The sequence below is a fragment of the Saccopteryx bilineata genome, chromosome 5 (genome assembly GCF_036850765.1).
Source record: "Saccopteryx bilineata isolate mSacBil1 chromosome 5, mSacBil1_pri_phased_curated, whole genome shotgun sequence".
NCBI classification, from domain to species: domain Eukaryota; kingdom Metazoa; phylum Chordata; class Mammalia; order Chiroptera; family Emballonuridae; genus Saccopteryx; species Saccopteryx bilineata.
Window position 1 is genome coordinate 170229023 of NC_089494.1, and position 15642 is coordinate 170244664.

The 15642-nt window shown below is 37.4% G+C and overlaps 1 protein-coding gene across 3 annotated transcripts in view; it reads right to left on the bottom strand.

Annotated features, from left to right (window-relative positions):
* Positions 1–15642, bottom strand: part of EGF (epidermal growth factor) — a 110853-nt gene that overhangs the window by 35601 nt on the left and 59610 nt on the right. For all 3 annotated transcript variants that reach the window (XR_010731938.1, XM_066280430.1, XM_066280431.1), the window contains 3 exons: positions 13889–14056; positions 13056–13205; positions 9948–10067 (listed from right to left, as the gene is read on the bottom strand). Coding sequence is in view for 2 of the 3 variants with exons in the window: in XM_066280430.1 (XP_066136527.1) it covers positions 9948–10067; positions 13056–13205; positions 13889–14056 (438 nt within the window). In the remaining variant the exon portion in view is untranslated. The remainder of the gene's footprint in view (positions 1–9947; positions 10068–13055; positions 13206–13888; positions 14057–15642) is intronic.

Genomic DNA, 15642 nt, shown 5'->3' on the forward strand with positions numbered 1-15642 from the left:
ATCTGTTGGCCATTTGTATCTCTTCCTGGGAGAAGTGTCTGTTCATGTCCTCTTCCCATTTTTTTATTGGATTGTTTGTTTGTTTGTTGTTGAGTTTTATGAGTTCTTTGTAAATTTTGGAAATTAGGCCCTTATCTGAGCTGTCGTTTGAAAATATCAGTTCCCATATAGTTGGCTGTCTGTTTATTTTGATATCAGTTTCTCTTGCTGAGCAAAAACTTTTAATTCTGATGTAGTCCCATTCATTTATCTTTGCCTTCACTTCTCTTGCCATTGGAGTCAAGTTCATAAAATGTTCTTTAAAACCCAGGTCCATGATTTTAGTACCTATGTCTTCTTCTATGTACTTTATTGTTTCAGGTCTTATATTTAGATCTTTGATCCATTTTGAATTAATTTTAGTACACGGGGACAGGCTGTAGTCGAGTTTCATTCTTTTGCATGTGGCTTTCCAGTTTTCCCAACACCATTTGTTGAAGAGGCTTTCTTTTCTCCATTGTGTGTTGTTGGCCCCTTTATCAAAGATTATTTGACCATATATATGTGGTTTTATTTCTGGGCTTTCTATTCTGTTCCATTGGTATGAGTGTCTATTTTTCTGCCAATACCATGCTGTTTTGATTATCGTGGCCCTATAATATAGTTTAAAGTCAGGTATTGTAATGCCCCCAGCTTCATTCTTTTCCTTAGGATTGCTTTGGCTATTCGGGGTTTTTTATAGTTCCATATAAATCTGATGATTTTTTGTTCCATTTCTTTAAAAAATCTCATAGGGATTTTGATGGGAATTGCATTAAATTTGTATATTGCTTTGGGTAATATGGCCATTTTGATTATATTTATTCTTCCTATCCAAGAACAAGGAATATTTTTCCATCTCATTGTATCTTTTTCGATTTCCCTTAACAATGCTTTGTAATTTTCATTATATAGGTCCTTTACGTTCTTTGTTATGTTTATTCCTAGGTATTTTATTTTTTTTGTTGCAATCGTGAAGGGGATTATTTTTTTGAGTTCGTTTTCTAATATTTCATTGTTGGCATATAGAAAGGCTATGGACTTTTGTATGTTAATTTTGTATCCTGCGACCTTACTGTATTGGTTTATTGTTTCTAATAATCTTTTTGTGGAGTCCTTCGGGTTTTCGATGTATAGGATCATATCATCAGCAAAAAGTGATAGCTTTACTTCTTCTTTTCCGATATGGATGCCTTTTATTTCTTTGTCTTGTCTGATTGCTCTGGCCAGAACTTCTAGCACCACGTTGAATAAGAGTGGAGAGAGTGGACAACCCTGTCTTGTTCCTGATTTAAGGTAGAAAGTCCTCAGTTTTATGCCGTTTAATAGGATGTTGGCTGATGGTTTATCATATATGGCCTTTATCATGTTGAGATATTTTCCTTCTATACCCATTTTGTTGAGAGTCTTAAACATAAAATTGTGTTGTATTTTATCAAAAGCCTTTTCTGCATCTATTGATTAGATCATGTGGTTTTTGTTCTTTGTTTTGTTGATATGGTGTATTACGTTAACCGTTTTGCGTATGTTGAACCATCCTTGAGATTCTGGGATGAATCCCACTTGATCATGATGTATTATTTTTTTAATATGTTGTTGTATTCGGTTTGCCAGTATTTTGTTTAGTATTTTAGCATCTGTATTCATTAGAGATATTGGTCTGTAGTTTTCTTTCTTTGTGCCATCCTTGCCTGGTTTTGGTATGAGGGTTATGTTGGCCTCATAAAATGTGTTTGGAAGTATTGCTTCTTCTTCAATTTTTTGGAAGACTTTGAGTAGAATAGGAACCAAGTCTTCTTTGAATGTTTGATAGAATTCACTAGTATAACCGTCTGGGCCTGGACTTTTATTTTTGGGGAGATTTTTAATAGTTTTTTCTATTTCCTCCCTGCTGATTGGTCTGTTTAGGCTTTCTGCTTCTTCATGACTCAGTCTAGGAAGGTTGTATTGTTCTAGGAATTTATCCATTTCTTCTAGATTGTTGTATTTGGTGGCATATAATTTTTCATAGTATTCTACAATAATTCTTTGTATATCTATGATGTCTGTGGTGATCTCTCCTCTTTCATTTTGGATTTTATTTATTTGAGTCCTGTGTCTTTTTTCCTTGGTGAGTCTTGCCAAGGGTTTGTCAATTTTGTTGATCTTTTCAAAGAACCAGCTCCTTATTTTATTGATTTTTTCTATAGTTTTTCTGTTCTCTATTTCATTTATTTCTGCTCTGATTTTTATTATCTCCTTTCTTCGGCTGGTTTTGGGTTGTCTTTGTTCTTCTTTTTCTAGTTCCTTAAGGTGTGAAGTTAAGTGGTTTACTTCGGCTCTCTCTTGTTTGTTCATATAGGCCTGAAGTGATATGAACTTTCCTCTTATTACTGCTTTTGCTGCATCCCAGAGATTCTGATATGTCGTATTTTCATTTTCATTTGTCTGTATATATCTTTTGATTTCTGCGCTTATTTCTTCTTTGACCCATTCATTTTTTAGAAGTATGTTGTTTAGTTTCCACATTTTTGTGGGGTTTTCCCCCTCTTTTTTGCAGTTGAAGGCTTTTTCTAGTTTCTTTTTCTAGTTTCAAGGCTTTATGATCAGAAAATATGCTTGGTACAATTTCAATTTTTCTAAATTTGCTGATATTGTCTTTGTGGCCCAACATATGGTCAATTCTTGAGAATGTTCCATGTACACTAGAGAAAAATGTATACTCTGTCGCTTTGGGATGAAGTGTCCTGTAGATGTCTATCATATCCAGGTGTTCTAGTATTTCGTTTAAGGCCACTATATCTTTATTGATTCTCTGTTTGGATGACCGATCTAGAGCCGTCAGCGGTGTATTGAGGTCTCCAAGTATGATTGTATTTTTGTTAGTTTTTGTTTTAAGGTCAATAAGTAGCTGTCTTATATATTTTGGTGCTCCTTGGTTTGGTGCATATATATTAAGGATTGTTATGTCTTCTTGATTCAACTTCCCCTTAATCATTATGAAATGACCATTTTTGTCTCTGAGTACTTTTTCTGTCTTGTAGTCAGCATTATTAGATATGAGTATTGCTACGCCTGCTTTTTTTGGGGTGTTGTTTGCTTGGAGTATTGTTTTCCAGCCTTTCACTTTGAATTTGTTTTTATCCTTGTTGCTTAGATGTGTTTCTTGTAGGCAGCATATAGTTGGATTTTCTTTTTTAATCCATTCTGCTACTCTGTGTCTTTTTATTGGTAAGTTTAATCCATTTACATTTAGTGTAATTATTGACACTTGTGGGTTCCCTACTGCCATTTTATAAATTGCTTTCTGTTAGTTTTGTATCTAGTTTGATTCTTCTCTTTTGTTTTTCTATCATTTGTTTTTGTTTGTTTGTGTTCCATACTTCTTTCCTCTGTTGCTACCTTTTTTAAGTCAAGTGTTTTTGTGGTGGTTTTTTTAAGGGTGGTTACCATTAAGTAATGAAAAGGGTACCTACCATATTCATTGTAGTACCCTATCTTATAAGTATTTCTGCACTTCATCATCCTTTGCTACTGTTAATCTCCATCCTCTCCCCCCTTTTTTTCCTTTGTTGTCACAGTTTAAGTTTGGTTTTATTGTGTTCTTGGTGGAGCTGTTACTTGTGGTGTTGTTTTCTTTTGTTCTTTGAATCTGGTTGGAAAACCCCCTTTAGTATTTCCTGGAGTGGGGGCTTTCTGTTGATAAATTCTCTCATCTTTTCTGTATTTATGAATGTTTTTATATCTCCTTCATACTTGAAGGATAGCTTTGATGGGTATAGTATTCTTGGCTGAAAGTTCCTCTCTTTCAGGGCTTTAAATATTGGGGTCCACTCTCTTCTAGCTTGTAGAGTTTCTGCTGAGAAATCTGATGATAATCTAATAGGCCTTCCTTTATATGTTGTACTCTTCTTTTCCCTGGCTGCCTTGAGAATTTTTTCTTTGTCATTGGTTTGTGTCATCTTTATTATGATGTGCCTTGGAGTGGGTTTGTTGGGGTTAAGAAAACTTGGTGTTCTGTTTGCTTCTTGAATATGAGGCTTTAGTTCCTTCCACAGGCTTGGGAAGTTCTCGTCTATTATTTGTTTGAGTTTATTCTCCATTCCATTTTCTTTCTCTTCTCCCTCTGATATACCTATTATTCTTATGTTATTCTTTCTGATGGAGTCAGACAATTCCTGTAGGGCTTTCTCATTTTTTATTATTTTTGAGTCTCTTTCTTCTTCTCTCTGTTGTGCCTCAAGTTGTTTGTCTTCTATTTCACTAATCCTATCTTCAATCTGGGCTGTTCTGTTAGCTAAGCTTGTTACCTCGTTTTTCAGCTCTTGAATTGAGTTTTTCATTTCTGTTTGATTTGTTTTTATAGTTTCAATTTCCTTGGTAATATATTCTTTGTGTTCATTGAGTTGTTTTCTGATCTCCCTATATTGCCTTTCTGTGTTTTCTTGTATATCTCTGAGTATTTTTAAGATTTCTATTTTAAATTCTCTGTCATTTAGCTCCAAGGCTTCCAATATGTTAAGTCTTTTCTCCATAGATTTTTCCCCATCTATTTGTGTTACCTCTCTTTCTTTTGTATCCATAATATTCAATTTCCTCTTTCTTATCGGCATCTGAGGGTGTTCTTATTGATAGCACTAATTAGAATTAATAAAGAGTAAAAAGTAAAAAAAAAAAAAAAAAAAGGTAAAACACCCCACAAAAAAAAATAGTAATAATTTATTATTTCCCCCTTTTTTTCTCTCTTCTCTTTCCCTCCTCTCCCCTCCTCAGGGAAATATCGTGCCTATAATGGAGGGCCTGATTTGGGGTGAAGAGTTCAAGGGGCAAAAAAAAAGGGAGTAGGGACCTACTAAATGCAAAAAAAAAAAAAAAAAGGAAGAAAATCTTAGACAAGCATAAGATGATTTGCTTGTAAGTGATGGTCAACTAAGAGATATAATGAGAGGGATAAGAGGGAACCAGAAAAAAGGACCAAAAAAGAATAATAAGGAAGAAAAAATAAAAATAATAAGTAAAAATCTGTTGTATTAAGTGGAGCGAAGACTAAATACAATGGAGACCTTGGGTTGGGAGGACCCAAAATGCCACAAAAATAAACAAACAAGAAAAAAAAATAAAAACAAAAGCAAAAAAGAGAAATAAAGCCAAAAAAAAGCCTTGAGTCCCAAATTAACTAATTTGTTCGTGATTGAGGATTATATGGGAGGGAAGTAAAATGAGAAAAGAAAAAATGAATAGAAAGGAAAAAATAAGAAAAAGAGAAAAACGAAGGAAGAAATAAAATAGGAAGAGAAAAAAACAAAATAAAGCAAGACAAAAAAAAAAAAAAAACAAAAGAGGAGAGAGTGAGAGTTAAGTGTTTTGGAGTATAACCTTAAAGGAGGGTGAGGATGAAGAAGAAAAATAAAATGCAACACTCATGGGTAGTGTAGTTCAAGAAAGGGGAAGCATAAGATGGGCAGAGAATAGAAGGACCGAGGTGGAGGAAATAAAGGCAAAAAGATAGAAGAAACAAACAACAACAACAACAAAAAAAATTAGTGGATCAAGTTGTAAAGTCTGTGGGTTTTTCTTGATTTTGAGAGGTTAACTTCTTCCTTTTTCTTTTCTCTCCCTCTTCCTGGTCGGTGACTCTGTACCCCAGGCTCTGCCCCTGTGTCACTCTTAGGTAGGGATTTGCAGTTGATGGGATTCTATGGCAATGTCATATAATTGGCTTTAGTCTTGCTGGAAGTAAAGGCTTGTTGGCGTTTGCAGGGTCCAACGATGAGAGAGTTTGCTTTCCTGGATTCTCTCTCCTAGTCCCCCCTTTCTGAATTAGCAGCCTGGTGATCCAGCTATAAGGCTGCAACTGCTTCTGCCTGGGGAGTAAGAAGCTCAAAGAGCTGGGAAATCCCCACTCTATCCCCACTCAGTGCAAGGCTTTGGGAAAGGCTCTGAGAGTCAGGGCCTCCAGTGTAATCAGGCGGGGGTGGGAGTCAATTGTTGTCAAGGTGACTGTTCAGCGCCTATCATTTAGTTGGACCTCTCAACCCAGGCTTTCCACGCTTTGTAGCCTGTTTTTGCAGGGAAGAAGAGGCACTAGTCTCTGCTTACGACTAGTGTAGTATAGACCTTATTATCTGCCAAGTCCTTCTTGTTAGCGTTTATCCCTGAATATGGAGGCTCTATCAATCAGAAGTTGCCCCCGCCCCTTTAGCGAGAGGCACTAAAAAATATCACGCCTCTTGTCTTGGATCGCTGAACTGAGAGAGATCTTATCAATTAGAACCGAGGGTGCGCAGATTTCATGGGTTAAGCTAATTTCAGTGATTGGGTCGCAGCTGTGCTTCCGAAGGTATTTTAGGCTGCCTGCGCGCGCCCCTCCCCCAACGCTTGATTGTTAGCTTGAATGGCTGGGTGAGGTGCCCCGCCCACGGAGAGAATCTCCCAAGCCTCTCCCGCTCGCCCTGCCGCTGGCGGCTGGACCGCACCAGGCGCAGGATAATGGAGCCCCCTGGGTGTGCGGGCCAGCAGGGCACCCTAGGCACGTGGAATGCCCAAGGCACGCGCGCAAATGGGGCGCTCCTGGCACCGGTGGCCGGCGACCCCCACTCGCAGTGTGCGGGCCGCTGGGAACATCAGCAGTGCTCAACCAGACCGGGCGCACATGCGGCTGCTCACGGTGGCGGCTCGCGGCGCTCGCGGTTCCCAAGTATATGGGCTGACTCACCACAGGAGCACTTCCTTGCGGTTTGAAAGAACGTCCCTGTGGTAGATTCCTCCACACCCTCGTCTCTCAGATTCAAGTGATAACAGTCCTTTCGCTATCAGTTTGTGTGGAACTCCGGAATGCTCCGAGGATAAATTTTTCTGTTTCTAGTTGATAAATTTGTTGTGATTTAGGGGAGAGCTGTCGGATGTGCTGCTCACGGCGCCATTTCCGTGACGTTATGTGCCAGATCTTAATGAGGGTAAGACATGCAGTGGAGGAAAATATTGACAAGGGCTCTGATTTCTTGTGTAATTAATTATTGAAGTATAGGTATCATAAGCACTATCATGAAATAATATCTAGTTCTAAGAGAACCGAAGTAGCTCTCATCTCACCTGGCCAGGAGACCAGGAAAGACTTTCTGAGCAAGAGTATCTAAAGCTGAGGTCTGAAGGATTTGCCAGACTTGAAGGACCTGAAAGAGCACTGTGAGCCAAGAACACAGCACCCGCATGTTACCAGTAAGACCGCGGCAGCGAAAGCAGGCCACAGAAAACCGAGCACAAAAGGGCACACGTTTAGGCTGGTGAAGTGTGTGAGGGCTAGTTAATCTGGGCCCGCATTAAGAATTTTAAATTTTATTCATGAATTTAAACTAATTTAGTAAATTTGACAATAAAGCTTTTTGGTGATTGAATCTCTTTGTCATATTGTACACAGATCTATTTGTTACATATCAGTCTGTGAGTCTTCAGGGAATAAGAATATATTGACCTAAAATCTAATATAGAATTTTCAAGCTCTGTTTAATATAAACACTTTGTTGAAATGAATCTCACTCATAAATAAGACGCCTTAGCCTAACACAGATAGAACTACAACTTAACACAGTCCAGGTATGAAAAGATGAAGTAATTTTCACCAGGATGTTCAGTTGCACCTATTCTGCACGAGGCAGAGTATAGTCTCTAGAGATGAAGCTGAACACAGTCTATGATATATGCATTCTAAATTAGTGGCCATTGTGTCACTTCTCCATCCCACCTATGTGCCTAATTTACTGTCATTTATGTTGGTCTTTGAGTTCCCTAAACATTAGTCTTTCTATGAACATCTAGGGATCCTTAGTGACTTTGAAAGTTTCTCTATGTGGCTAATACATATTTATTTATATTGGTTTATTCCATTATGTTGTTTGTCTCCACATCAGACCATGACCTTGGAGACTGGGGATATATTTAGCTCATATGGCACCCCTAGTACTTCGCACAGTGTGTGGCAAATAAATAGTTGTTAAATGAATAATATTCATAACGTGACCATGTTTCCTGGTCCTTCTTTATTTGACATGAGTTAATTATTTGGCTATAATTAAAAAAAAAATCTTTGGTCAGCTCTGGCCAGTTGGCTCAGTGGTGAAGCATCATCCCAGCAAGTATATGTCCCAGGTTCAATTCCTTGTCAGGGCACATCGGAGAAGCTACCATTTGCTTCTCCACCCTTCCCTCTCCCCATTTTCTCTCTCACTCCTCTCTCTCTCTCTCTCTCTTCCCCTCCTGCAGCCATGGCTCAATTGGTTGAAGCGCATCAGCCCCTGGCACTGAAAATGGCTTCATGGAACCTCAACTTCAGGAGCTAAAAATAGCTCAGTTGTGAGCATGGCCCCAGAGAGGCAGAGCATTGGCCCTATACAGGGGTTGCTGGGTGGATCCTGGTCGGGGCACATGCAGGAGTCTGTCTCTATCTCCCCTCTCCTCACTTGGAAAAAGAAAAAAATTCTTTGGTCAAATCACTAATTTCATATATCTTAGTCTCAGTTCTATAAGATGAAGTTCTGTAATCTGTAAGATGATGTGCTGTGATAAAGGTCAAATTAGAAGATAAAGTACATGGTAAACCCCAAGGCTCCATACAAATTACCATTGCTAAAAAGTATACACCTCTTTGTTTGTATTTTATCAAAAAACACACTGATAAGTTGATAAGTTTTTTTTTTAGGTTAGAGGAGGAGAGATAGTGAGGCAGACTCTCTCATGCACCCAGAAGGGGATCCACCCAGCAACCCCATCTGGGACTGATGCTTGAGTATCAAGTTATGTTTAGCACCTGAGGCTGATGCGCTTGGACCAACCAAGCTATCCTCAGCATCCAGGGCCATGAGAGAGGGGAATAGGGAGAGAAGGGGAGTGGAGGGGTGAAAGAAGTAGATGGTTGCTTCTCTTGCGTGCCCTGACCAGGAATCAAACCCAGGACTTCCACAGGCTGGGCTAATGCTCTATTCATTGAACCACTGGCCAGGGCTGATAAGTTCTTTTAAGGTGGGGTAGGATGTCCCAGGGACTCATTCATTGACAAAGTAGACTGCAGATCACAAAAGTTCAATGAGGGCTTTGTTAAGTGTATGTAATATCCTACTGTGGTGTTTCCAAACTTATTTTTACTCACACTTTGTTAAAATCTTGCCTGACCTGTGGTGGTACAGCAGATAAAGTGTCAACCTGAAACACTGAGGTCTCTGGTTCAAAACCCTGGGCTTGCTTGGTCAAGGCACATATAGGAGTTGATGCCTCCTGCTCCTCTCACCTTCTCTTAAATAATAATAAAAAAAATCTTTAAAAATAAATCTTACTCAGTTGCACTGATTGAAAAGCAGAGACTTAGAGTGAGAAGAGGTGGGGTTTACAAAAGACTTAGGGCTGAGCTAAATCTAATTTGAAAACCACTGACCTCATAAGTGAATACAGAATATATAAAAAAATATTTTCCCTAAAGTGGTTACATACTGAACAAAGTACTTAGCATTTTGATGAAAATATAAATCTAAAATTTGTTATTTGTGGATTTTCTGATGCAGTTAAAGCAAACAATCAATATTTTCTTATCAATTACTATCTATTTTCACACTAATGAAAGTGCAGCTAGATTGGCCAAATACCAAAAATACTAGGTGTAGAGAGATTCACTTAAATATGTTGTCTTATTTTTCACCTTCGTTTTCAAGTTTGATTTCTTCTAAGAAGGTACAGTCCAAAAAGTCTCAATGAGCAAAGTTTATGTTCAGTCTAATATGGAGCCGTCCTCCTCAGGCACACTGGTTCAGAAGAGAAGCACCAGAGTTGGAGTTCAGAGTTTGGCTTCTCTAGCTTTGCGTAGAGTTAGCCAACATTAATTTAGAGAGTTAATTCAGAATTTCTAATTGGTAGGATGGAAATTGCTGGGACCAAAACTGTATTGGAGAACTCATTATTCATACCTGACACCATGATTTCTGCCACTAGAGCAGGTTGCGTTTCTGTAATGTTATCTTCAAACCCCCGATGGCTGGATAAGCTGTCCAATGGCATTACTTGATTACTTAGATTTGCTTCACTCCCTATTGAAGGTCAACAGATAAAATTAATTTATCTTTTATGATTCAAGAAAAGTTTTACTTAATTTTTATTTATGGCTCTTTGTTGGTTGTAAATTCAGACGCACTCTCAGTAAGAGCATTCAAGGAAACTCAGGATCTTGGTGACTTAGGGAACCTCACCTGCTGACCACACCATCCCAGCTATACTCCACGCAACTTGATGGTTGAGGGAGGGGAGCCAGTGCAGAAGAAAGGCAGGACACTTTGAGTTACTGGCAAAAATATAAATAAAACACCAGAATCCTTATGGATATAATTAGCTCATAATCACAGACTGCCATTACAAGGGAATATTAATGAGATGATCTCCCAACCTGCCTTCCAATAGACTCCTCCCTTAGGCTGTTGTCAACACTTATTTTAGCTTAATTTTACTTGTATTTGGAAATGTTGAAGGACACAAATAAGCCATAATTTAACATAAGCACGGACCTATGCAACTTTCCCAACATGGGAAAAATGAATCTCCTAAAATACCAAGTGCATTCTCTAAGTATGGTTCATGGATCCCTGGGGTCTCATTGCATGGAGTCCATAGGTCAAACTATTTTTATAAAAGGCAAATAACTTTGACTTTATTTGCCATTTTTTACTGTGTCTACATTGTTACTGATGGCAAAAGCAATGATGGGCAGAACTTCAGTGCCTTTGAACAAACAAGGCCATGGCACCAAACTCTACTAGTAGTCATGTTTTTCTCTGCCACACATACACACTCACACAGACACATATACTCCACTTTCACTTAAGAATATCCATAATGAAAAGTAAGAATTATTAATTTTAATAACTTCAACTATGGAATTTTGGCTCTGTAATATTCTGTATAATAAAATGGAAAGTCTACATAAAATACTCTGTTATCTGTGAAGATACTGAATTACGTTGGTTTTTTGAAGAAAAATCACTTGTATGCTCTTTGAGTTGCAAGTTAAGACTAGCTTCTTTCACTGAACATGACTTTTAATTGGGAGAATGACTGACAATCTATGTTATTAACATAGATTAATCTATTAATATAATTAATTTGGCAAGATATTTTGAAAAATGAATGAAGTGAGACTGTCACTTCAAGGAAAATAACTCGTAGTAATTGTTGCCAATAATAAAATTTGAGCTTTCAAGTTAAAAGTAGAATTCTAGAAAATTTTTGCCACTACCATGAGCTTAACAAAATCCCAATATTCAATGAATTCTCTGATGAGTTTGATGATAATAATTAATAAATGTGACTTTTGTATATTAATGTGCAATTGGAAGATCTGCATAACTAAACCACATTTTCAAATGACCAAAATTTGATGCTACCAAAGGTAAAAGAGCCACTCAAAATACAGAATAGACAACTGAACTTTAACGTGTCAAAAGACAAAAGAGTATATTGATATGGCTTCAGATTCCACATTGCAGCTAAGCTCTAAGAAACTAGCCATAACATAGCTCTAATATAGTATCAAATGCAAAGTACAAAAAAAAGGACATCTGCAAAAGCTATTAAATATTGCTCCCTTTTCACTCCATGTCTCTGTGAGTCCAAATTTTCTTTATAGGCTTCAATCAAAACAGCACAGAGACAGATCCAACCTACAAGCAGCTATGAGATTACAGCTGCCTTCTATTAAACTATATATTAAAAATAAAGATGTAAACCAATGCCATTCTTCTTACTGCATATTTTTTGTTTTGGAAAATATAATTATCTCATTTCTTTTCATAAAAATATGTTATGTTTACATATAATGAAGTATTAGTATAATTTTGAGGTATTTTTAGAATTTTTAAGTTTTCATTTCTAGTATAAAATTTGATAGATAAAACTTACATAAACAAAACCTCTTTGGGGTTCTCAATCATTTTTAATAGTGTAAAGGGCACCTGAAACTATAAAGATTGAGAACTATTGCCCTAAGGTAGCAATTGATAGTTCTAAAAATCCAAAATATCCAATTCCTACCTATGGATAGATTGATCCATTTCTTTGCCATTGATCTGTCACCTCAATTACACCATGCCTATTAGATAAATATAAATTTTAAAAAATTTTAATAAAAATAAAATTCTTTTTGGTACAAATATATCAAGAGATGAATCTAAATACACCACAATTGTTTAGATACACATTCAAGGGAAGAAAATCTGAGGCACTACTGACTTACATCACATTTGACCCACTCTTCTTCAAAGTTGTAGTTTTTAAAATGTGATCGCAGTCTTCTCAGGTTGGATTTCCCACATTTGTCTGACATCTTAAAGTTATTTATTAGAAAGTACTTTGCCTTCTATTCTAAGACTAGTCACGTGGTGGTGGTGAGGGGGGTATTGTATATGACCACCTCCAACACTGAGGTCATAAAACTTCTAAACAAAATGTCTCTGAACATTACCTGAGGTAGTAAAAGTTCAGGTGGCTCCACCATAAATAGGAGGCTGGAAGATTAAACTTTGAGTATTATCTTTTGTTCACTAACTTTACAATGAGAGGAGGTCAATTGAAATTAATCTTTAATAAGAAGCCCAAACTCATCAGAGGAAAGAAACAGGAAAAAAAAAAACCCCAAACCACTTGGCACCCGTAAAAGAGATGCTTTTAATTATGCAAAATATTAAAAATCAGCAAAAACATAGGGTTCAATGTGTATAAAATAGAACTACACTGCTCACAAAAATTAGGGGATCAGGGAACATGCAGATACTCCAGTACTTTCAGTCTTTTGTCTAATGCATTTTCACCAATGAAATAAAAGTTGGCTTTGCATCTCATTTGCATAATCAAACAACTTTCTTTGACTTGTTGTTTGCTTTTCTGACGTTCTTGTTTAACCAAAAAAAAAAAAAAATGCTTTTTTTTTATCACTTCATATTCATTTTGAAATATCCCCTAATTTTTGTGAGCAGTATATATTCCTCAGTCAAGGTAAGATAATTTAGCAGCATAATTTATTATATTACCTGCTGATATCTGATGAACACTTTGAGCCAGACACATTTTCCCATCTGGAGCTTTCACAAAACCTTCACGACATGAACATTGAGCAGTTCCAAACTTCTCTTTGCAAATATGTTCACAACCTCCATTTTGGTGTAAGCAGGGATCTGCTCCTAGCCCAGAAAAGAGAAGCACTCACAGATGGGTGTGGAGATCAAAAAAATGCCATTGATCCAAATCACAGTGTACAGCTTTGGGGAAGAGAAACTCAGCGAATCTAAATGGAACCTATAGTAAGAACTATTTCAGATGAGTTCTTATAGAAGAGTCCCCACGAAGATTACCTCAGAATGGTATTGCCTTATGAGTTCTTTATTGAATATAACCAGTACTTTTGTCCAAGATGCTTTTTATGTAGATGAGATTCCTGTTTCCTAACATGATCTAGTCAAACTGACAAAGGGCAACTTAGAAAGATGAGTTACTGTAGGTCACTAGAAGGCTTTTCTATTTGCTTACTCCCTGACACTCTCAGGAAGTAGATAAAGGCCCCAATGCAGATAGAAGCTTTCACTGCAGGTGTCTAAATTGTCCTTCCCTTAGTGCCTTTAACCCCAGAGTCTTTTAAAAGGATCAGATAAGTAAAAGCTGTCCAAGAGAAAAAGCGAGATTGGATTAATAAAGCCCAAAGTCACTACCAGACTGTCTTAGTGTAAACAAAATCTGAATTCAAGAAATCTCTACATCTACCTAAATTAGTGAGAACTGCAACATTCCCCATCCACCCCTGCCATCAAACAATTGAAATAGTTGCAGATTCCAGCCACAAAAAGACTGTGTAACATGTCCAGTGTACCTGGTTTTGCCAATGGATGAACTACAACCAGTGATGAGGGCTTCAGCATGCTGCCTCGAAGACGTACCCTATTTTTGCCAGTCCTCTTGTTCACCCTTACTATCGATGACACAGTCCAGTCAGAGAACCACACGTGATCCTCAAACACAGCCACAGCAAATGGGTGACCTGGAAGCAGTTCCAATTATTACATACATCTTGTCTGTGCCGTGAATATTTTTTTTAAAAGACAAGGCTTGAAATTTTTTAATATAAGTGCTAAGCAAGGTACGAGCTACCACTTATACCTACATCAAGGGGAACCCACAAGATGGGGCAACCTTAATTGTGGAATGGGAACCTGCTAGAATGAAGTCCTAGGAAAGCCCATTGTCACTCAGCACTTGGAGAACTGGGGAATGTGGTCTCATTGACGTACAGAGTGGGGCAAAGTAGGTTTACAGCTGTAAGTACACAAAATGCCGAGTTTATTCTTGTATTATTATACTATATATTAATTATTTTATTATTTTATAAACAACTGCGAATCCAGTTTTACGCCACCCTGTAATAGACCAAGATGAAGGGAGCCAAGGTGGGAACCTTCGTGTTTAGTGATTTTCTCACTATTTATAAATTAAACTTGAGTAAATTCTCTTACCACTCTTTGCCTTCAGTTCCTTGTCTCTTGGATGGCAGTAATAAGTAATACACTAATTCACAGGGGTTGTTATAAGAATATTTAAAAATTTTAGGTAACTGGATAACAGTCTGCTTAAATCCCCGTCTCAATCAACACATTTCCTTGCATGGGATGCCTCTTTTCTTATCTCACTTCTTATCTAATATCAATCCATTGGCTTGGCTTGTGCTCCTGGTGTCCTTTGTCTGCTGTTGTTCAGTTACCCCTTTTGTTTACATCCTTATTCTTTTTATTCTACTAGCCTCTTTCCCATAACTAATGAATATTCTTAAATGTCTCCCGTCTTAATTCCTTATCCCCTGACCCCGCCCCACGCCTCTTTCTGCCTCTTTCCTTCCATTTTTTAGCCAAGGTTTTTTTGAAAGTCATTTATTACCTGCTGCCTTCATTTTCATGCCTATTGATCCCTGGATGGAGCCCACCTCTCCTTGCCACTGAAATTACTCTGATAAGATTTTCCAGTATTTAGTAAGTAGAGAAATGTTGTAACAGACCATCTCAAGTAATTACAGACTAAGGAGGCCCAAGTTTGGAAACTTTAGTCTTGTCCAGTCCCACTCCCTAAACCAGTATTTGCAAATGAGTGATAGATTTGGTGGATTAGAATGAATGTCTCCCTCTCCTGGCAGGACATGCAAATGATTTATCCTGGTGAGAATGAATCTCCACCCATTATGACTGACCCAGGCCATTAAGATTCATTTTAATCTGTAGCCCATTGTCTCAAATTAAAGCCATAAATGCAGCAAGGAAATATCTAATATAGCTGTCAGTTTCTTTTATTTGGGTAAAAAAACCCAAACCACATGACACAATATTTACCATCTTAACCTGTCTATAGTTCAGTTGTGTTAAATTAAGTACATTCACATTGTTGGGCAACCAAATTCCATACACCTTTTATCTATTAAAACTAAAACTCTATACCTATTAAACAACAACTTCTCATTTCTACCTCCCCCTACTTTCTGACAAAGACCATTTCACTTTCTGTTTTTACTAATTTGACTATTCTAGATACCTCAGTGAGTGGTATCATAACAATATTTTTCTTTTGTGACAGGCTTATTTC